The sequence below is a fragment of the Podarcis erhardii genome (genome assembly GCF_964252035.2).
Source record: "Podarcis erhardii genome assembly, chromosome: 10".
NCBI lineage: Eukaryota > Metazoa > Chordata > Lepidosauria > Squamata > Lacertidae > Podarcis > Podarcis erhardii.
Window position 1 is genome coordinate 73,729,592 of NC_138500.1, and position 23,253 is coordinate 73,752,844.

At 40.5% G+C, this 23,253-nt stretch overlaps 1 protein-coding gene and 1 long non-coding RNA gene across 4 annotated transcripts in view; one reads left to right on the forward strand and one right to left on the reverse strand.

Annotated features, from left to right (window-relative positions):
• The window catches only part of LOC309351515, a 103,024-nt gene that overhangs the window by 72,136 nt on the left and 7,635 nt on the right, over positions 1–23,253 (forward strand). The window lies entirely within an intron of this gene.
• BMAL2 (basic helix-loop-helix ARNT like 2) overlaps positions 1–23,253 on the reverse strand; it is a 40,961-nt gene that overhangs the window by 11,383 nt on the left and 6,325 nt on the right. For 2 of the 3 annotated variants that reach the window (XM_081879150.1, XM_081879149.1), the window contains exons 2-11: positions 17,812–17,959; positions 15,020–15,052; positions 14,069–14,226; positions 12,810–12,889; positions 9,482–9,574; positions 8,469–8,586; positions 7,601–7,747; positions 4,372–4,609; positions 3,742–3,848; positions 1,487–1,637 (exon numbers count right to left, since the gene is read on the reverse strand). In XM_081879150.1, the coding sequence (XP_081735276.1) occupies positions 1,487–1,637; positions 3,742–3,848; positions 4,372–4,609; positions 7,601–7,747; positions 8,469–8,586; positions 9,482–9,574; positions 12,810–12,889; positions 14,069–14,226; positions 15,020–15,052; positions 17,812–17,959 (1,273 nt within the window). Of the gene's footprint in view, positions 1–1,486; positions 1,638–3,741; positions 3,849–4,371; positions 4,610–7,600; positions 7,748–8,468; positions 8,587–9,481; positions 9,575–12,809; positions 12,890–14,068; positions 14,227–15,019; positions 15,053–17,781; positions 17,960–23,253 lie in introns of those variants that run through there. The other variant, XM_081879151.1, reaches the window with a different exon arrangement.

Below are 23,253 nucleotides of genomic sequence, written 5' to 3' on the forward strand. Positions count from 1 at the left end.
CAGCGGGAAGGTAAACGGCGTTTCCGTGCGCTGTTCTGGTTTGCCAGAAGTGGCTTAGTCATCCTGGCCACATGACCTGGAAGCTGTACGCCGGCTCCCTCGCCCAATAAAGCAAGATGAGCACCGCAACCCCAGAGTCGGCCACGACTGGACCACTTAATGGTCAGGGGTCCCTTTACCTTTACCTAGCACTTGCTATGCAGCAGTAGAGCCAGCAATTGGCTTAAAAATTAATACATTAATATTTATTCTATTTACAACTGAAGTCCTAGCATACAAGGTGACATTATATCAGTATGAAGGTCAGCAGGACAGAACCAAAATAGACCATAGAATCATAGAATCATAGAGCTGGAAGAGACCACAAGGGCCATCGAGTCCAACCCCCTGCCAAGCAGGAAACACCATCAGAGCACTCCTGACATATGGTCGTCAAGCCTCTGCTTAAAGACTTCCAAAGAAGGAGACTCCACCACACTCCTTGGCAGCAAATTCCACTGTCGAACAGCTCTCACTGTCAGGAAGTTCCTCCTAATGTTTAGGTGGAATCTTTTTTCTTGTAGTTTGGAACCATTGCTCCGTGTCCGCTTCTCTGGAGCAGCAGAAAACAACCTTTCTCCCTCCTCTATGTGACATCCTTTTATATATTTGAACATGGCTATCATATCACCCCTTAACCTCCTCTTCTCCAGGCTAAACATGCCCAGCTCCCTTAGCCGTTCCTCATAAGGCATCGTTTCCAGGCCTTTGACCATTTTGGTTGCCCTCCTCTGGACACGTTCCAGTTTGTCAGTGTCCTTCTTGAACTGTGGTGCCCAGAACTGGACACAGTACTCCAGGTGAGATCTGACCAGAGCAGAATACAGTGGCACTATTACTTCCCTTGATCTAGATGCTATACTCCTATTGATGCAGCCCAGAATTGCATTGGCTTTTTTAGCTGCCGCGTCACACTGTTGGCTCATGTCAAGTTTGTGGTCAACCAAGACTCCTAGATCCTTTTCACATGTACTGCTCTCAAGCCAGGTGTCACCCATCTTGTATTTGTGCCTCTCATTTTTTTTTGCCCAAGTGCAATACTTTACATTTCTCCCTGTTAAAATTCATCTTGTTTGTTTTGGCCCAGTTCTCTAATCTGTCAAGATCATTTTGAAGTGTGATCCTGTCCTCTGGGGTGTTAGCCACCCCTCCCAGTTTGGTGTCATCTGCAAATTTGATCAGGATGCCCTTGAGTCCATCATCCAAGTCGTTGATAAAGATGTTGAATAAGACCGGGCCCAAGACAGAACCCTGTGGCACCCCACTAATCACTCATTAATATTGCATAATTAAATACAAAAGGAAACTTATTTTTTTACATTCAAGCTCATAGGCAGTGAATGCACATGCATTCTTTTAATTAACTTTGTCTTTTAATAATATCTAAGCTATGGTAAATATTTAAAATAGTTTATTCATAGCTTATATGAATAAGACTATAACTTACGAAACAACTGTGTTGATTGACACAATGTACTCCAGTTCTTTGGTCCATGGATTTATGAAACTAAACCACTGACTTTTTAATGTGACAAAAGAGCCATCTTTTGCTCTGAATTTGTAGAAGTTTGTGAATATCTTTTCTTTGCTCTGAAGCACTGGGGGAAATATAAAACAAGTTATGAACAAAACCAGTGTTTAAATGTGCTTCAACTAAACCTATGCTCATACAGCAACTGTAAAACATTAGGCTGCATAAAGATCATTCAAAAGATGTCATCCCTATGATGCTGATAACATGATTCTCATGATCATTCATTTAATGAATGAGAAACAGAGGAAGAAAAAGGGAACGTGCTAAAATGTAAGAGGTGATGAATCAATTTCTGATGAAAGAAAAAGTGGCCAAATATAGCAACTACAGCAAACCATGGTTCTGGATCCTTGGTCATTCTCCCATCTTGCCAGAAGCAAGAGAAAAAAGAACACTTTAAAAATGTTATTTCTCTGGCTGGAAAAAGAAACATTGGTTCCTACCTGAAGGGTAGTTCTTGCTGCTGGTAGTAGCTCATCAAACTGGGATGCATCACCACCTTGTGTTGAAGGCAGGAAACTGAACTTGAGGGAAGCAGGACTTTCCTAGACACTATTTATTTATGCTTCCAGTAGGAAGCAACACAGGAAACTGCCTTATACCAAGTCAGACCTCTATTCCATACAGCTTACTATTCTATACCAGGGAAGGGGAGCCTCAGATGCTCCAGGCCTCTCTGCCTGGTTCCCCAAGGCAACACACCAACCTGAGCCACACCCTTCACCAAACCTTCACCCTCCTCAAGTATTTTTGCCTGGGAGGAATAGGGCTGTGAACTCTGATAACGCTTCTTGCTTGTCTGGGTGGAGAGGGATTTGTGAATATGAAGAAACTAGCCTATACAGTACTACAAAGGTTAAATTCACATGTATTGTTCCACTCATTTTTGTCTCTGATCCTGCCACCACCAGAAGGGAATGTAACCCCCAGGCTGAAAAATATTCCCCACCTTTGGTCTACACCAGTGGTTCCCAATTAGCTAATTGCTGAGGATCCCCTATTTTTCAAAAGCCACTGCAAGGACAACCTGAAAATTTTGATAACTCTATGGCAGCTACCTCTGCAAAGCAATTTTTTGAACAAAATGTGGGGTAGCCCATACTAAGCAAAGGATTTTAGGTATACCAAAAAAACCAGACTAGGGCTGAGCAATACCTGGTTTTCAACATTGTGATGTATCAGCAGCTAAACATCATGATATTCCGATGTATCACTGAAACTGGAAATCAGGTGTAGGGATGAGGGAAGGAGTAATCACAGAGTGGGTAGGTGGGATGCATGAAGATCAGGTGTAGAGATGAGGGAAGGAGAAGTCACAGAGATCCGGTGGGTGAAGTGTGTGCAGATCAGGCATGGGGATGAGAGAAGGAACAGCCATGGAGATCAGGTGGGTGGGGGGAGGAGAGGAAGAGGAAACCACCTCCACCGCATGGTTTGGGTGGGAGGGGATGGGGGTGCACCAAATCGCCGTCCCTGGTGGCAGCTGGTGATGATGCAGGTCCACTGTGGCTGCTGCTGCTGCTTTCCTGCGGACTGGGAAAATCTGCTCAGCCTCAGCACCAGGGGAAGGTAATGTCACGGTGCCTTGAAGTGAGGGTGATCGACTGCCCTGTTTTCCCTCAGCGTGAAGAAAGGCTGCAATGTTATCGGCTGCCACAGTCTTCCTCAGCGTGAGGGAAGAGAGCTCAGATCAGCAGCTGAGATCATCGTGTGATTATCAGTGGTGCCTTGAAATTGGCTGCCCTGCTCTCCCTCGCACAAGGAGTGATACATTGTTGAGTCAAAATCATTATCACAGTATGATTCAAAACTGATTTTGGCTAATATATTGAAAAATCACGCAGTGCTAAAACAGACCATAAAATTTGTGGTATTACCATGCAAAAATGACCAAAAAAATAGTTGGGGGAAAGCAAGGGATGGGGCCGTGGACCCCCAGGTGTGTTTCGTGGACCTCCAGGGGCCCCTGGACCCCCAATTGATTGGCAGTGGCTTTCCAGAGTTTCAGACAAGAGTTCTTCCTCAGCTGTACCAGAAATGCAAAACTGGAACGCTCTGCAAGCAAAGCATGACCTTCACTACAGAGCCACTACTCAAAATAGCTTTTTTTCCCCTTACAAATTAAAAATGTTAACAGTAGCAGGAAGTAAAATACTACCATACTTTACCTGCTTTGTGTTTCTCTGTTAGATGACTGTAATCATCTTGGTGGAAGTACTCATAACATGAAGTTCCTAGAAGCTCTTGTGGTAAGTATCCTAAAATAACTGTTGCACTATAAAGAAAACATGAACACACTACAGATTCTGAAAACATCTGAAACGGCCTTTTTAAACACTTTACTCTGGTCCCTCATGCATACGAAAAGCAACAGATGCTCGTTTCTGGGGGAAAAAATACTAAAACTTAAAGTTAACATATATAGCCAAAACAGAAGGACGAACAAATGCTACATTGTAATCCTTTTGTATTATTAGATCTAATAAAAGGAAACATCACCACAATTCTAAAATTGAATTCAACTTTGAAACCACATTTGATTTTTTTATTTAAACTTCTATCAGTTTGAAGTCAGAGATTATTTGTAAATGTTCATATCAGATCAAATAAAAAAAACCCTTTGTTAGAAACTAGTACTTTAAGTAAGTCTTACTTAACTAGAGGACTCTGAAGTAGTTTATAGAGCAACAGCAACTTAAGAGGAAGTCTGCAGTGTGGGAGGGGATCTTATCTAAATACTGAAACCTTACACAATTTAAGAGCTATTGTCTTAAAATTAAAAAGGCAAAAATGCTTACCGCTGGTCTACAAAAACAAATTTTCCATCCATGGCAAAACGTGCTACAAATTCTGTTGGCTTGACTTTTATCTCACTTTTTTGTGGAACAGCATAAGGGTGCAATCGCCCAATTGCAACAAGGCAGTTAAAATTACTGCTGTCTTTTTCAGCATCACCCTCCTCTTCAGCTCCCACTTCATTAGGAGGCCAGCTCTTCAGATACCCGGTGCAATGAACAGTACAGTACTTTTTAAGATCTAATTTATTACAAACACAAAACAGTTTTTCAATTTCTTTTCTAAAATCATCAGAAGCTACATTTTGCACTAACCTAAAGGCATGAGCTAAACAATTATTAAATTCAAGACTGTAGTGTCAATTTGTTATAATTTTTTTTTAAAAAACACTGTTTAGATTTGGCTTACCTGTGGAAGCGTACTTCTAATCTTACAAATGATTTGAGAAGGTAAGTCATAGGTGCTGGCAATAAAAACGTGTTCTTACATATAAGAAGAAAATTTAATAGTTTAGTAATAGAGACTGCTTTCCAGTACAATACTGTTTGATTTCAAAAGTGTTATGATTTACATTGAGCCAGATAAACTGCAGAAGGGACTTTGAGCTTGAGCCTATTAAAAACTTAATGTCCCTCTCCGATACAAAAATATGGGGAAATCAGGAAAGAGAACGAAGAGGAAATTCTATTTATCTTTCATTTGGATACATAAAGGCATAATTGCAAAGGTTTCTCATCTCCCCAAAATGGGGAACATTGAAACATGAACCCCACATCTACAGTTTCAAATGCTACAGTCCAGAAACACGCACATCATATATCATAGTTTGGTTCTAAAGCTTTGGCCATATTTAGTGCAAGGCACATGTACAAATTATTTGTGAGAAACAATGAGCATTATATCAGGTAAAACATCACAATCTTATGCACTGCTCTGTGGAAGTGACTTGCTTAGGATGCCGTTATAGCAATATGCTTGCACTATTTCACTTGAAGTGAGAGATAAGGTAGAGATAAAAGGTAGACTTCAGTAGGCTTCAGTGGGGTATTGTTCAGCTCTTACTGCCTGCATAAAGTAGACACACTGCATTTATTCTAAAATAAGAGCACTGGGTCCTCAGTACATTCAGCAACACTACACCACAAAAGAAGACTTGCAAAATACTGGTACCAGTGGTTGTCTACATTCGCAAAAGTGTGCTGAAAACTCTGGATTGTAATGATAGGTAAACTAGTGAAATTCCCAAAATGGTACTTGCTGTATTAATATAATACAGGGGTAAGGAACTTCAGGCCTGGAGGCCAAATGCAGCGCTGCAGTCCTCTCCATCTGGCCCTGAGGACTCTCCCCAGACCACATCCCTCACTGCTCCTGCTTCACACTCCCAAGGGCTTTTGCCTGGCTGCAATGTGCAGGATGGAGGATTGAGAGAGTTGCAGGGGGGCTTGCAGAAACTAGTCCAGTGTACAAAGGTGAAATTTTCATTGATTGCTCTGCCTTTTGTACTCACTGGCATGTGGCCTAGAAGAAATACGTCCCTCTGGCTGAAAAAGTTTTCCCACCCCTGATATAACAGAGGCAGGATTATTATTATTATTATTATTATTATTATTATTATTATTATTATTATTATTTAATCCCATTAGGATATGCATGTGTGGAATTGCCTATCTTGCAGAAACTATCTATTCAATCCTAAGTGTTGGTAAAATACTACTGAAGTTATTACTAAACTGTCCATGTTACAATTGTGATAAAATGAATTTATTTGGTGTTCGGATTAAACACTCTCCTCAAAATGCAACCAAAAAACTACCTCATTCATATAAAATGAACATTGTTACTCTGTACAAGCATCCAGATTACGGCAGTGGAACTTTGTTACAACCCAAATGCTATGCCTGGATTAATGCAGACCAGGATCTCAGTCCCCTACTAAACTTGCATAGGACCACCGAATACAATACTGATTCTAGTGACAGCCATTTCTTCTTTAATAAAGTCAACAGATGTAGCACAGAAATACTCATCCCACACACATGAAGTTTAAGTAAGTAAGGAGGGTAATAAATTTACATTGAAGTTAATTTATTTCCAACTATTGTTTTAGGTATTTTGAATGCTGAAGTCCACTTCTTATAGCTTTGAGGTTTTATTAGAATCAAGTGGTATACAAATCATGTGAAATAAATAACACAGCTGTAACATTTTAAGAAGATCATATTTTGAAATACACTCACACAAGTACTGTATTTTTCACCCCATAGGACGCACCTAGATTTTTGAGGGGGAAATAAAGGGGAAAAATTATTTTTCCCCCCCAGGTGCGGGGCTGGGGCGGGGGGAGCCCGAGCTTCCCCCGACCCCAGCCCCCAGAACAGGCTGCTATCCGCAAGCCGTGGGAGAGCTGCGCGACTTCGTGCAGCTCTCCCACGGCTAGCGGAGAGCTGCGCGAAGCCCGAAGCCTGGGGCGTGCCAAGCTCAGCGCACCCCAAGCTTCTGGGTGCAGGCAAGCTCTCCGCTATCTGTGGGAGAGCTGCTCGAAGTCACGCAGCTCTCCCACGGCTTGCAGATTGCTTCCTGAAGCCTTTCTGAAGTAGACAGCTTCAGCGGAAGCCTGCATTCGCCCCATAGGACGCACACACATTTCCCCTTCATTTTCGGAGGGGGAAAAGTACGTCCTATAGGGCGAAAAATACGGTAAGTAAGAATGGGGAAAAGGTGAGGTTGAAGTTGCATTTTTTAAAATGAGGTATGTGGTCTCACAATTAAACCAATAAAAATGGTTAAATTTAAGGAAACCAGCTGTACAATATTCTACTAAAAATATTGTCATTGTCCTATGTATGCAAGTTTCTACAGACGTTTAAAAAAAGAATGATTCAGGCACACACTGTGCAATTGCAGAGCTTGCCCAATTTCTTAACAGCTTTTGAGAAACCTTTATATTTGCTGTAGTCTTGGTAACTTAAATCCTATTCAGTGCCTTTCAGGAAACCATTTCATGTTTCCAGAAGCATATTATTCTCCTGGATTCTACAATTTTACATCACTTACAGTGCAAACCAACATATGTGTACTTGTAAGTCAGTTCATTAAACTTAATGGAGTAACTTCTATTTAAATGTGTACAGAAAAGCAGCCTCAAATCATACAATAATAATTCAAGCACATTATGATTTAACACATACAGCACTTGAAATAAAATATTATTCACTTATTTAGAAATACCTTTCGTCTTTGAGTTTGGCAAGGACTCATTTTCTTCTTTCACTGTGGTTTTTATACACTTTATTCGACAAAAAAATGAACGGCGAGCACCAGAATACAGACGACATGATGACCCAGCTTGAAAATCTGTGTGAACTTGCAAACCGGCTTTTAAAGTTTAAAAAGGAACAAAACACACAAATACTTGGCATGTGAAATAAAAACACTATTCAGCTTTCACATGCTTCCAAGATACTTTCATATTGCTTCTGAAATTTCAGCATATATAGCTTAGAAACCTTTGATGAATTAAAATATGAAAATGAAGAAATATGGTTAAAGTAACTCAAGAGGGGAAAGCAGCAATCTATTTTACAACCCAACCAATGTTATGCATGATGATACAGTATGACTGAAATTTGAATTTGAATTCCATATAGCTTTAACCACTAATTTGGTAGGAACATTAAAAAAAAAAGGTTTCTGAGGATGCTCATACAAAAACCAGTTACAAGTTACATAATGTATATGATAGAAACAGTATCTGATTACATTAGGAATGGCATGTAACATTTTTAAATACAGTGATTCTTGGTAGTGAAGCATTTTATCCTATGCTAGACTACACCAGGTTTTTCTACTGACACACACAATAAACCAGCATGCCTGATAAAAATGACATGACTGATTTTGCTACATATCTAAAATTATTTCTTGACATTATCAAAAAACATGCTTCTTGGGGCACTTTCAGTTGTCTTAAAGTCTTCCACATTAATTACAACCAAGAACCCATGATTTAGCTCATATAAATAAGAACTGCAGGAACATGGCTATATGTACATACAGCTAAATCATGACATCTAAGCAATTTTAGGTGAAGACTTACTTTTGGTGTCTATTAGCTTTTCTCTGGGAGAAGCATCTGAAGATGAAAGTTGCTCCTTCACTTTGGCAACATCCTTTGGATGAAGATAGTCAAAAAGACTTTGTCCAATCAAACTCGTCTAATGGAACACAACATTGTTACCTCATAAGCTGTGCATTACAAATCTCGTTCATAAACAAAAAGACACAAGTATACTAAAGAACACTGAGTACTTAAAAGTACTCCACTGTAAGGGCTAAGGTGTGTGTGTGTGTGTGTGTGTGTGTGTGTTGTCACACATTCACAGTCACTATAATGGATTGTTGAATCAAACATTTGGGTTTGTTTTCAAAGAAAACTGCATTTAAACAATATCAGATATTTTCACATTATAGCAGAGAGCACTGGCTGGCAAACTATTTAAGTAACATCATGCAATTCTGAAATTCAGAGGTAAGGAAACAACTATGTGGTGGTGCCAACGACGACTATAATAATCATGCAGATGAAGCTTGTCCACTGTCAGCTACTAATGGGGAAGAGCCACATGGGTTTGAAGAACTCCTGCAACAGTCATTAACGGGAAAGGTGTGTTTATTTGTTTTGGGAATATATCCCCTGTCCTTCAAATGCAACAAGAACCTATTGGACCAGGTCGATGGCTTATCTACTCCTGCACCATGTTCTCAGTTAGCAATCAGATCCCTCAGGGAAGCCAGCAAGCAGGGCAGAAGAACAACAGTACTTTGCCCACCTGCAGTTCCCAGAGACTGGTCTTGAGGCATACAGCATCTGACAGTGGAGCTAGAACAAAGCCACAGTGGCCAGCAGCTGCTAATAGCTTTGTCCTCCATGTCTCCAGGGCAGCTTACAAAAACCTCTGAAAGTAAAAATGGGTAATGCATGTGTGATGGTGAAGGGTGTAGGGTTGGCACTTGTCAGGGCAATTAGTAATACGTAAAGAAACGGTTATACTAAATATTTTGCTGTGAAATACTGTCTACATTCAGTATTTAGTACACAAAGTCACCTACTGGGTCATAGTTAAGGATCTTGAAAACAGATTCTGAAACAAACAGGATTTTCCCTCTGTCACATCCAACCACAAAGAGGAACCCATCAGCAGCCTGTAAATTAAGAAGGAGAGAACACACACACACATGTTTATAGGCAGAAAAAACAAGATCTCAGGAGACAGAAAAATAAATTATGTCAACAGTAGTTTTAATGATTTAAGATTGCAGCATTGATTTGAACATATTATGTTAGTTAAAAACATGTTTCCTGGATCCTTGTGTGTTTCTTAGCACAATTCAAAATTCTGGCAGTGGAATTTGCTGCCAAGGAGTGTGGTGGAGTCTCCTTCTTTGGAGGTCTTTAAGCAGAGGCTTGACAACCATATGTCAGGAGTGCTCTGATGGTGTTTCCTGCTTGGCAGGGGGTTGGACTCGATGGCCCTTGTAGTCTCTTCCAACTCTATGATTCTATGATTCTATGAAATCATTACAGCTTGCATCCAGAGTTTCTCTCCCAATGTCAGAGGGACATTCTTTCTATCTTAATGTCAGAGGGAGGTTCTCTCTATCTTAGAAAGAGAACCTTGGATCCAACTCGGGATTGTCTAAAGCAGGGAGTCAAACTGAACTTGAACCTGCACCAAACCCCAGAATAGAACCTGAAGCATTATCTTAAAGTCTCTACTGAACCTTAACTGAAAAAGCACTGTTAAAAGAAAGTGTCACTGGTTCAGAATAAGTATTCAACCAATGAATCAACTGATATGGTAAACTCACTGAATCCACCAGGATCAGAATGAGCACATACATTAAAACCAATATCTGGGAGGATTTATATATTTTGTGGTATACAGGATTCTATATTCTGTTCTCTCCAAAGACTGGACCTGGGAAGCATTAGGCAGGGACAGAATTGGAAGTCTCCATTCCCTCTGCCAGAGAGGTTTGGTCAACATACAACTGATGACATTGAAGGGATGACTATAATACATATAATGTGGCACAAGAATACCATATGGGAGTCAGATGACATATCTGGTGTCTTATCAAAGTATGGATTGATTGATTGATTGATTGATTGAATTTGGATACTGCCGTATAATTGCAAGTCTCAGGGTGTTTCACAGGATAAAAGCACAATATAAAACCACAAAAGACAAATAAAGAAAAAAGAACAACTCAGTAATTCCCCCACCCCAACACATTTTAAAAGGACATTGAATGTCAGTCAACTAAAGGCCTGGTTAAAGAGGAACATTTTTGCCTGGCACCTAAAGGTGTATAATGAAGGCCCCAGGTAAACCTCCTTGGGGATAGCATTCCATAAGCGGGGAGCCACTGCAGAGAAGGCCTGTTCTCGTGTTGCCACCCTGCAGACCTCTTTTGGAGGCGGCACATGAAAAAGGGCCTCAGAAGATGATCTTAGGGTCTGGGTAGGTTCATATGGAGAGAGGCGGTTCTTGAGGTATTGTGGTCCTGAGCCATTTAAGGCTTTATAAATAAAAATCAGCACTTTGAACTGGGCCCAGAAACTAACTGGTAGCCAGTGCAGTTGGACAAGGATCAGTGTAATATGCTCAAACCATCTTGCCCTGGTGAGCAGCCTGGCCACTGACTTCTTCACTACCTGAAGTTTCCGAACCATCTTCAGAGGCAGCCCTACATAGAATGCATTGCAGTAATCTAACCTTGAGGTTACCAGAGCATAGGCAACAGTATTTAGGCTATTCCTGTCCAGATATGGGTGTAGCTGGGCCACCAGCCAAAGCTGATGGAAGGCACTCCTCACCATTGAGGCCACCTGAGCCTCAAGTGATAGCAAAGGTCCCAGGAGTACGCCCAAGCTATAAACCTGCTCCTTCAGAGGAAGTATAACCCTGTCAAGAGCAAGCATCCTCCCAGCCATCTGCTCTAGGGAACCGCCCACTAACAGTGCCCCAGTCTTATCTGGACTGAGTTTCAGTTTGGTGACTCTCATCCAGTCCATTATCAAGGCAAGACACCTGTCCAGCACTTCCACTGCCTCACCTGCAGATGTAAAGGAGAAACAGAACTGAGTGCCATCAGCTGACAATGTACTCCAAACCTCTTGATAATCCCACCCAGCAGTTTCACGTAGATGTTGAACAGCATAGGGAATAGGATGGAGCCCTGAGGAACCCCACATTGAAGGCTCCGGAAGGCTGAACAGCACTCCTCAAGCAACACTCTCTGGGAATGACCATTTAAGTAGGACTGGAACCACTGCAAAGTGATGCCACACACCCCTAACTCAGGCATCCGCTCCAGAAGGATACCATGTTCGGTGGTATCAAAAGCCGCTGAGAAGTTAAGGAGAATTAACAGGAACACATTTTCCCTGTCTCTCTTCCAACAGAGGTAAAATAAAGGGCAACCAAAGCAGTTTCTGTACCAAAGCCAGGCCTTAACCCTGATTCAAATGGAACTAGAAAATCAGTTTCATCCAAGAGCTCCTGGATCTGGTACAATATGAACATATATACGAATGTAAAATAAAGTAGGAATATGAAATAGGGATTATTGTGTGAACCCAAAACTGGACCAGGAAACAATTTTAGAGGGCAAGAAAAGCACAGATTGGAATTAAACCAAGCCATTCAAATAAATGGGGAGGGGGGGGGGAGGTGACAAACCTAAGGGTTTGCAATGCACTTATGTGAGGACTAAAACTGGAGGAGACACCATTGCTGTGCAGAGTACGTCCTTCATGCTGCAGTGCTCAGTTAATCTGTAGGTGGCCAGCAGGTCTACGGTTAACGCATCTGTTATGGCTAGACCTTCAGAATCCTGAGCAGAGCAGAGTGCCCTGTATGGCAGCCCGCTAGAATACTTCAGGCCCTAAGAAACAGAGAGGTGAGTGAGCAGGCTCTCCAAGGCCCAGAAAGCCTGAAGAAACTCTCAGCCCAGGCAATGGTGAGCATGGTGTTGTGTCTCTATAATAGAGAGGATGTTCCATTTCTGGTCTGGTTCAGGTGTGTTTATGTCCCTCCCTCCCAGATGATTAAAAACATTAAAATTCATATTGTCACCACAAAGATCCAATTTGAAGAAGTCAATCTTGGAGGATGATTTGTTTGTGAGACAGCAGAAATGATAGAAAACTTGTCATGCCCTCTTCAGTTTACATGTAGAATGAGGAGAGGGGAAGCAGCTTGAACCACCTGGAAGTAGCTTTTAATAGTTCTTAATGTATTATTATATTTGATTAATATATCAGTATCAGTCATCTTGAGGTTGTCTTGGAGAAAGGCAAAGAAAGTTAATAATGCAGTATGAAGCAATTACTGTTGAAATAACACTCAATTCCTGACCTTTCTTTACTTACCTTAAGAATTAATTGTTGAAGTTCATCATCTTGTAAAAAAAAAGGCTTGTAGCGGACTTCTGAGTAAGAATTAGAAGAACCTGCAAAATGATAAATGATAAATTAATTTCTAAAAGGAGACCAAAGGCAGATAAAGAGATTTCACACCAAGTCATTGATTTACTAGCAGGGAAACGCCCCACAAATATGCTCACACGACAAGACTTGCTTGGCATTTTCACTTTTAAAAATGCAATCTGATCATAAAGGTTTGCAAGTGAAAGCTGAGACAAAAGAGTATGGAAAACTCTTTTTTCCATACTCTTCCACAGCAGGGGTCAGCAAACTTTTTCAGTAGGGGGACAGTCCACTATCCCTCAGACCTTGTGGGGGGCTGGACTATATTATGAAAGAAAAAAAGAACGAATTCCTATGTCCCACAAGTAACGCAGAGATGCATTTTAAATAAAAGCACACATTCTACTCATGTAAAAACATCAGGCAGACCCCACAAATAACCCAGAGATGCATTTTAAATAAAAGGACACATTCTACTCATGTAAAAACACACTGATTCCCGGACCATCCGCGGGCCTGATATGGAAGGTGATTGGGCCGGATCCGGCCCCCAGGCCTTAGTTTACCTACCCATGACCCACAGAGAGCAAATTTTAAGTCTTAGACAGATATAAACATAGAGAAGAAAATGGTAGAATGCCTTCACGGTAGTAGCACCCTCCCTGTGGAACACCCTCCCTTTAGATGTCAAGGAATTAAACAATTATCTGACTTTCAGAAGACACCTGAAGGCAGCCCTGTTTAGGAAAGTTTTTAATGTTTGATGTTTTTGTATGTTTCGATATATGCTGTGAGCTGCCCAGAGTGGCTAGGGAAACCCAGTCAGATGGGTCGGGTATAAATAATAAAATGATAATAATAATAATAATTACAGTATTAACATCTTTCAGGTTCCGTTTTCATAAATACTTAAAGCAGTGGAAAACTGTTCTAAATTTAACATCAAATCCAATGGTCTGTTTCAACAGCAATAAAAGCAAGGATTGCTGTGTCAGTGCAACAGTATAACTTGCCAGGACACTTTTCATGCCTTACAGAGAGGCAGCTTGCTCAAAAGATATTGCAATCAAAGAAAGCATTAGCTGGGCACTCAATCTGTCCTATATAGGACACTGTAGTATTTCTATTTGTGGAAGTCACTCTGCCCTGGTTACACCTTTTTTACACTTAAAACAGGATATTTTATACCATTCTTAACTCACTTTTCAATAACTTTAAGTGCTGCACAGCCATTCTTAATACTGTGAGTTTATCCACTTTACGGGCCACTGGGTTGCACTGAGGTATCATAGCAGAGAGTTCTTCTATGAGGTTATTCATTTTGTCTCTTCTTCGTTTCTCTGTTTGGCTATGAGCCTCCCTAAAAAGAGTGCAGAAGACATATCTTGTGCAGGGTACTTAATAAAAACAAGCTGAACTCCATATAACATGTTGCAAAGTTATTATATGAACAGCAAGAGAACGCAGAAAGAACCATACTGATTTCTGCAATTAATAACTAGAAATGGGAGAAAATATTGATATACAAATATAAGTAGGGGCTGAATATTCATGGGGGATAAATAAATGACTGTCAAAACCTCTTATTTATAGTTTTTGACATTTTTTCAAGTTTAAATTACAGAAGTATATATGTATGTATACACCCCTGAACATTATCTAGGATTAAATCTAAACTTAACACTAACAAATGAAAGTTAAGACTTTATCTTCTTAAAACTACCATGACCCCTCAAGCAAACAAATTAAAGCCTGCACTAACCAGTACACCTGCACGAGAACTAGGGATATGCCAGTCTCTGTGGGATCTTCCACTGACTCAGGTGGATCTTCTTGTATTATTTTATACCCTGTAAATAGTGGAGTTCAGCAGTCTACTCAGTTCTCAAATTCAGCGTTAACTCTACTAGCCAAACAAGGAATACTAGCCATTTTATCTGAAGCAGAAACACTGTTTTACGTAACTACACTGTATTTCTGGAAAGTTCTTTACATTTAGTCTTTACATTTAGTCATCTGATCTTGATGAGCATTTTGAATTAGTAGAAACACAAATATACATTTAACCACCACTTTAACTCTTCTGAGCATGGTATTCAAAAATACAGTACTGTATTTATCTATTTGCTTGTTAGTTCGTTAAGGCATTATACCTGCTCTGGAGATCATCAACATCACATGCATACCTAGAGAAAGGAGAATTTAAACTATTTAGAAGACATCAAAATCAAGAATGAAAAACAATTACAATAGAAAATCATGCTGAGTTTTCCTTACTCTTCTTACAGCAGAGACCTGGGACACATAAGAACGCCAAAAAAGAAAAGAAAAATGCCTTTCTTCTTTACCCCTGAACAACAGTCATAGAAGACTGCATTCCAGTACAGTGGTACCTTGGGTTACAGACACTTCAGGTTACAGATTCTGCTAACCCAGAAATAGTACCTTGCGTTAAGAACTTTGCTTCAGGAAGAGAACAGAAATCGTGCTCCGGCGGTACGGCGGCAGTGGGAGGCCCCATTAGCTAAAGTGGTGCTTCAGGTTAAGAACAGTTTCAGGTTAAGAAACGGACCTCCAGAACGAATTAAGTTCTTAACCTGAAGTACCACTGTAATGTGATTCCAAGAGTTTTCCTTGACTTTTGTGGCTATTGTGCTGAAGAGGTACTAAAGATTGTGCTGCAGCCTGAAAAAGCCCAGGGCAACTGTGGTCAAAGTTATTTCACATACTGCAGGAGTAGGGAACCCATTTCAGTCTAAGGGCTGTGTTCCCCACATGTGTAAACTTGGGTGAGGGGACATATGCAGGACGAAACCCAAAAAAGTATATAGTGCAAAACAAATCCAGTTACAGAAATACTGTACATTTTCAGGCACATAAACACGCCACTTACTTCTGCATAAAATTCAGCTTCCTTCCACCCAGCTCCATCTCTCCAAACTTCCCAAATCCACAGCTCAACAGAAGAGACATCTTGCTTCTCCTTTCACTTCCTGCATCTCAGTCTCTCTTTTTCCTCCCATCTTTATGCCTTTTCTCTCTCTCTCTCCTTTTCCTCTCCTCCGGTACTGAAATTATGGAGCATCTCTTTTCCTGCAATTCTCTTTGGCCTTACTTTTCCTGCAAGAATCCCACCCTGTAACTAGAGTCCCCACTATTTTTTGTTGAACATGCCTCCAAAGAGGGGATTATCACTTTGGGAGAAGTGAGAGGAGTTGACTGGTTCTTGAAATACTTGAGCACTTTTGAAAAGGGCTGCATGCTGCTGAATAGTCCCCAGGGCATCTGGAAATGTATGAGGGCTTCCTAGCACAGAAAAGAATGCCCAGATATGGCTACTTCCCTGAGTAAGGGAACATGTTGACAGCTGGTGAACTGACTGCAGCAGGCATCAGCAGAAGAGAGCTGCAGCATGACAATGAGGGGGTGGAGCCTTGGAAAGTGAGTAGGCTGAACAGAAAGGCTGTGTTGACCAGATGCAGCCCACATACCCACAGATGTAGCCACAATTTTTGTTGGGGGGAGGGCAGAACCAACATGATTAGAAATACTTAACTAACTGACCATTGTTTTATTTGATCTAGGGGAGGCAGCTGCCCCCCTGGGCTACACCCATGCCCATGCCACTGGTTCCCCACCCAGTACAATCAATTTGGGCCTTGCTATAGCCATAGCAGAATACCCTAACAATTAATAGACATTTTCCCTTATCACATCTGTCATGACATAACTTTTTGTTAATTACTTTTAATCATCTGACAATTTAAAATGATGTGCAACTTTCCAGCAGTTCTTATAATATAGCACACTAAAGATTCAGGTAAATATCCCTGATGCCATAACCAACTTAAACAAGAAAGTATTTGAAAGATGCTCACATTCAGAAAGTGGGTACTGTCATAGAATCTTAAGAGTTGGAAGGGACCCAAGGGTCATCTAGTTCAACCCCATGCAGTGCAGGAATCTCAGATAAAGCACGCATTACAGATGGCCATCCAACCTCTGCTTAAAAACTTTTGGTATTATGTCAGTTTTTAGTATTATGAAGAGATATTATGAAAAGCACTTTGGAGAACTCAGATAGGAGTTAGTCGTTCAGAAACCGATTTTCAACAACTCTATGGAAAATCTAAATAGAAGCAGCATGATGTATCTGATGAGGTAAGATGCCATTGTTGGAAAAGATAAAGATGTACACAAAAACTTTCATAGTGTTAACTCACTGAAACCATCTGTGGCAAGAAGAATCTACACTAGACAAATGGAAAGTAGGAATAAATTTCATTACATCATGGAGGCCACCTGAAACAGCTGAGCTTTCCGATACCCTCCTTCAGATAGGCTTCATTCCGTAGGATAATCTTGGTACCAAATCTAATGGTTTTTAGGTTAAATATTTGTTGTTGTTTCAAAATATGTAAACCCCTCCAATTAAATCCTATAATGTTTTCAGTTGTTGATTTCCAGCCCTGCTGTTTTATTATTTCAAAATATCAGGGAAGTATCAAATTATATTCTTGGAAAGAACAGATAATACGTAAAAACGTTAAAATGGAGTGAGAACAGATAGTGTGAGTAAAAGATGGAAAGGTATGTTGGTTTAGGAAAATTACTGAGAACTGTGGGATTTGAAGAAGTTTACAGGGAGCAGCCAGTTGGAAATGGCGTGAAGCACAGAAAAGAACAGACTTTTCCAGGCACAGAATATGTCATGGTAGATTAATAAAGGTGTGAATAGGAACTGGAAGCACAAGAATCTGAAAATGCATTATCACCGTTCTGTCATGTGTTTAATATGTAGCTCCTGAATATACACAAAAATATCTCCCAAAATAGATGTGTTAGATGCATAACATGTACACACACACATACTAGCAACTATAGGTCTAACACAAATCCAGTATTATTATACTACAGTGAGGCAGAAATACACCCCCAAACTTACTGGTTATCAGAATCACTTCCTTTGCGTTTTCTTGGAAAGTCCACCCCAAATGTATTACTTGAGTTGGCAGTGACAGGCTGGGCTATAGGAGTCATAAGGCTTGAGAACGCAGAGGCAACACACTGGTTTCCTTCCATTTGAAAATTATCTGCAAATAGTAAAATAGTGCCAAAGTTGAGACAGAGTGATTTTGTATGTACTGTATTCCGACCAATCTAGACAGAAATGAAAAAAATTGCTGACCTAAATCCGTGAATAACCTTGATACAAAAGAGCTCCACCATCACAAACATGCTTCTTTATTCTGTGTCAATCAATCTGTCCATTTACATAATTTATGTCCCACACCGTCAACAAAGATTTATGCTCTTTGCTGCTAACCATGGTGTAAGAAGCAAGAAGTAAAACTTAAAATAATAACAACAACAACAACAATAACAACAACAACAATAATAAATACAAACTAATACGGGAAATTAAAAAGAAACTGAAACATTGCCAGCCAATTTAACTACAGTATATGGGTAAAAACTATCTTCACTAAGTTAAAGAATGTTTACAGTCCTTTAAGCCTAGGAAAACAGATTGCCTGGTGACTAAGGATTCATCCACACACTTCCGCTTTCCCTGGGGAAAACACGCTGATGAATAAACATCAATTGGGTTTTCTCAGGATTGACATTTGCTCCAATTTAGCGCTGAAGAGCAGTTTTCTGGGGGGAAGTGGCGAGGTAAAGGCAAAACTGCTTGGACCTGTGCCTAGAAAACACAGAAAATCATTTTGACCCATTCTTTCTAGGCACTGGACAAGTGAAAGTGTGGACAAGCCCTTAATGATAGTAATGCAGTCTCTAGGCGGACCTCCTTTAGGAGAGTATTTTAAAGGTGTGGCGCCAACAAAAAAAGGCTTGCTCTCTGCCACACATCAGGCTGCAGAGGCACAAGGAGAAAGGCCTTAAATAATGATCTTAAGGAATCGGTAGACTGATGCAGAAAAAGGCAGTCCAACAAATATTTGGGTCCAGAGCTGTGGATAATCTAGTCATAACCTGTTTAAAGGTTATGACTAGCGCTTTGGACCTGAGCTCAGAAAGTCCCTGGAAGCTGGTAGAGTTGTTGAAATAAACACAAATTATTTTCTCTTCACCTAATTCCTATTATCAGCCTAGGAACAGTGTTCTGGGCTATCTACAGTTGCTGAATTGTCTTCAAAAGCAGCCTCATATCAGTTACGAAGGCAAATACAACTGTGGCTAGGCTAGCTCAGTCTAGGAGAGGTTGCTGTTAGCATATGAGCCTGTCAAATGACAGAAGTTTCTTTGTGCCACCAAAATTACTTGACCCTTAAGCGATTGACAAACCTAATATCACTCCCAGGACGTTAGATAAAGTACAATCCCTTCCAGAGCTGGCTGAAAACCATCTGAAAGAGGATTAGCTTTTAGTATAACTTTCCACATAACTCCGGCTGCTGCAAACCCAACCTACAATGGCTACGGAAAAGTGACTGCCTGAAGCATTCACATCATTTTAAACACCTGGCCTTTTCTTCTCCACACTATGCTGTGCACACCACAACTCAATAAGAATTAAAATGTCTGTCTGCCTGTCTGTCTGTCATGCAACCCCTCACTGAATGCCTAAGTTTACTTACCTAATTAAGAAAATGTATATACTGTTTGATTGTAATAAAATCTCTAAGCACTTTACAGGAAATATTGAAATAAGTAATCAAAAACATTTAAAAATAATTAACAAAATACACTGCAACTACAGATAAAAGGTTTTCCAACCCAGAATGAATACCTAAACTCTCTGCATATAAGACCACATAAGAGTCTTCATGCTTTCTTCATGTTCACAATGACTTTATTACAACAGCAGAACACATCTAGGGGAAGCAGTGATTTTGCTGCAAAAGACAGCAATGAAGAGTCCTGGGCAAAATAAAAACTAACATTTATTTTCCAGTACACATATCAATGCTAATGATAGACCTGCTTACACACAGTTGCCCCTTCCTTATCTTGCTTCAACATTTACCTATTTCATTTGCATGATCAAGTTTCAATCAGAGGCTGGAGTCAAATAAATATGAGGGAAAGAAACTTGACGAAATAATCAGATACTTCTTAAATTGCATCTGTTCTCTCACAGTACAAGCAACTATATCATCATTTGCATGTAAAGAGAAGATTGAGAATTATAATTCATTAGAAATATGCAGCAACTTGAGTGATGTGGAAAATGATAAGGCTAAAATGGACTGAGCATGCCTTACTTGCGTGAAGCTCTTACTCTCAGCACTTCAATATAATGAACACATAAGAAAGTACAGTACTTAAGACCATTACAGCATTTGCCTTATTAACATACCTTCTAGCACCCTTGTGATAGCTGGTAAGCAACAAAAAGGTTTACCACCCACTGTTGTAGATGTTTAATCTTGGAATATTTCAGTAAATATAAGGGCCAACTGTGCTTCCGTTTTAGGGAAAGTAAACAGATTACTGTGACTCAAATCCAGGCATCCCTGAATGACCCATTTTTTTTTTTACACCCTGTATCTACAACGGATCACAACATCCTGCAGAATTGTTAACGGGATTTATTTTTTTACCCATACATTCTTATCCACACCTTGCAGGCTCTCATCTTTCCTTCAGGTTGCAGCCTAACTTTATAATGCAGAGTGCAGCTTTTTCTGTGGTGGTTCTAGAGTAAATAAAACTCCTTCCTCAAGGAAATCTGTATGATTGTCCAGTTTTAAAGAAAGTTTAGTTTTTAGGAAAGCTTTTGGCAGTTTATTGTGTTAGGAGGTAGATGATGGAGCAGTTTGTCCGTAAGAAAAAAATCATAATTTAGCATTACATGCAAAAGCTGGCTCCTCCTACCCTCTGCTCCTGCAGCACAAATGCAAGAAGATCAGAAATAGGTGCTTCCATTTTAAACTAATTCTACTTTTTTGCTGTCTCACAACCAGGACATGCAGCCAGTTGAAACTATGGTTTGTTCACACACCCCAGAATCAGAACCCATAGTTAAAATATCTAGGCTTGTTTGGACAAACTGTAGTTTAAACCAGTGTTTCTCAAACTTGGGTATCCAGCTGTTGTTGGACTATAACTCCCAAAATCCCTGACTGATCCTGCTAGCTAGGGGTGATGGGAGTTGTAGTCCAGCAACAGCTGGAGCCTAAAATTTGAGAAACACTGGTTTAAACATTCTGCCCTAGTTTGGAAAAAAAACTAGTTTGGTTTACCATTATACCCAATCCAGAACCGATTATATGGATCACGTGGCTCCTATCTTTAAACTGCTGTTATGATTTTTATTTTATCTGGATAAATTTCCAAAATGACAAAACCAAACCAATAGTTTCAAAATACAATAAAGTCCTACAAATATACAAACTGGTAGCCATTTCTGGCTAATATTATATATAAGCAAGCCCTTGTTCTACACATAGCTGTTATTGCACATAATTCAAGTATTTCCACACTTGGTTTTTCTCCAGATTACAACATGTCCAATAAACAAATTTTATCAAATCACGCAAATGAAGAATATTAATCTGCCAACAGGCGGGGTGCCAAGAAGGAGGTACAAAGAATACACATGTATTGAATAAAACTTGAATAAAATGGGGGGGGGGCAGGTAAGCTCCATCCCTCAATCACATGATGTGGCACACACACACTATTTGAATGGCAATGTCCCTAAACTTTGGTGTTAACTGTTATGTAGACAAGTCTTCTAAATGATTATTGTGAGACAAACCAGACTGGCTGCTTTCAGTGTTTTTAGCCAACCTTGTAATCTCCATCTGAGATCAGGTACTCCCTTTAAATTATTATCTGCTGATTCTACTACAGAGTAAATGTGGGTGAGTGCTAAAGAATCTTCCACCCTTGCAAAGAAACAGAAAAAGCACATGCAAACTGAAAATGCTGTAAAGGGGCTAAGGCATGTCTTCTAAACGCCAGGCAATTTTTTTAAAAAAACTGTATTGTTAACTCTCAGTACATGTTTAATGAGTCTTACTCCCAGGTTAGGGACGCGGGTGGCGCTGTGGGTAAAACCTCAGCGCCTAGGACTTGCCGATCGATCGTATGGTCGGCTGTTTGAATCCCCGCGGCGGGGTGAGCTCCCATCATTCGGTCCCAGCTCCTGCCTACCTAGCAGTTCGAAAGCACTCTTAAGTGCAAGTAGATAAATAGGGACCGCTTTATAGCAGGAAGGTAAACGGCGTTTCCGTGTGCTGCGCTGGTGCTGGCTCGCCAGCTGCAGCTTCGTCACGCGGGCCACATGACCCAGAAGTGTCTTCGGATGGCGCCGGCTCACAGCCTCTAGAGCGAGATGAGCACGCAACCCCAGAGTCGGACACAACTGGCCCGTACGGGCAGGGGTACCTTTACCTTTACTCCCAGGTAAGTAGGTAGAAGATTGCAGCCTAGGTTTTCTTGTGAGGGGGGGCCAGATAAGGGTTTATGGTGATGCTTTACCCTTGGGCATGCTATAGCAACTTGGGAGTGAACTCATTTGCATACAATTGGGTTTTTGCATCTAAGCACACAAAAAATAGGCCAGATTAAGACTGGTTGAAGCCTTGGAGGTGTACTAATTTGGGGACAGGGGAAAAAATGCCCCTTTAGAGTACAATGAGTTTAACTAAAGGAAGCAAAAACTGATGTCTATAATGCAAGAAAGAAGTCCCCTTTTGCAGCCACCTTCTATATCTTCACAGCAGCCATAAGAGATAAGTTCAGCTGATAGTTAGTAACTGGCCCAAGGCAGGCAGCTGCACCAGATTTAGGGCAATGCAGGTAGTTCCCCCACACATGGTGCTGAACCAAGGGGACACAAAATAGTAACAACAACAACAACTATTTATATGGGTACCTACTGAGAAGATCCATACAAAACTAACTGTACCATTAGGAATTATTCTGAAAATAAGAATGTTTGGATGGCGGGGTGGAGGCAAATTATGTCCCCACTCAGGGTACCATATTACCAAAGTCTGCCCCTGCAGGCAGTAAGCAAAAACAATGACAAGCTGAACAGCATGTGCACACACACAAATGCATGCATGTCTCTGTGTGAAGCTTGTTTGTGTTTACTACATTCCACTCCTGAATTTTCATAGCAATCAAACAACAGTGTTGGTGTGTGCACCTGAATTCCTGGCTTTGTGTGTTTTTATTTCCAGTGTCTCATCACTTCTTTTTTGCCTGTGTAAATGCAGCATTACAAATTATGCAATTACTGGTGTAAATTTTTAATATATATCAAGTTGCCCAAATGTTTTTTGGCTGTTTTTGTAACATTTCACAGGGGAATGGTGGAGAGAAATATTCACTGTGTGCTTCACAAGTGGAGTGTTGTTCTCCAATTTCTGGGTATGTCCCCCCCCCCGGGAAATGCTGCAGTGGGACAGAG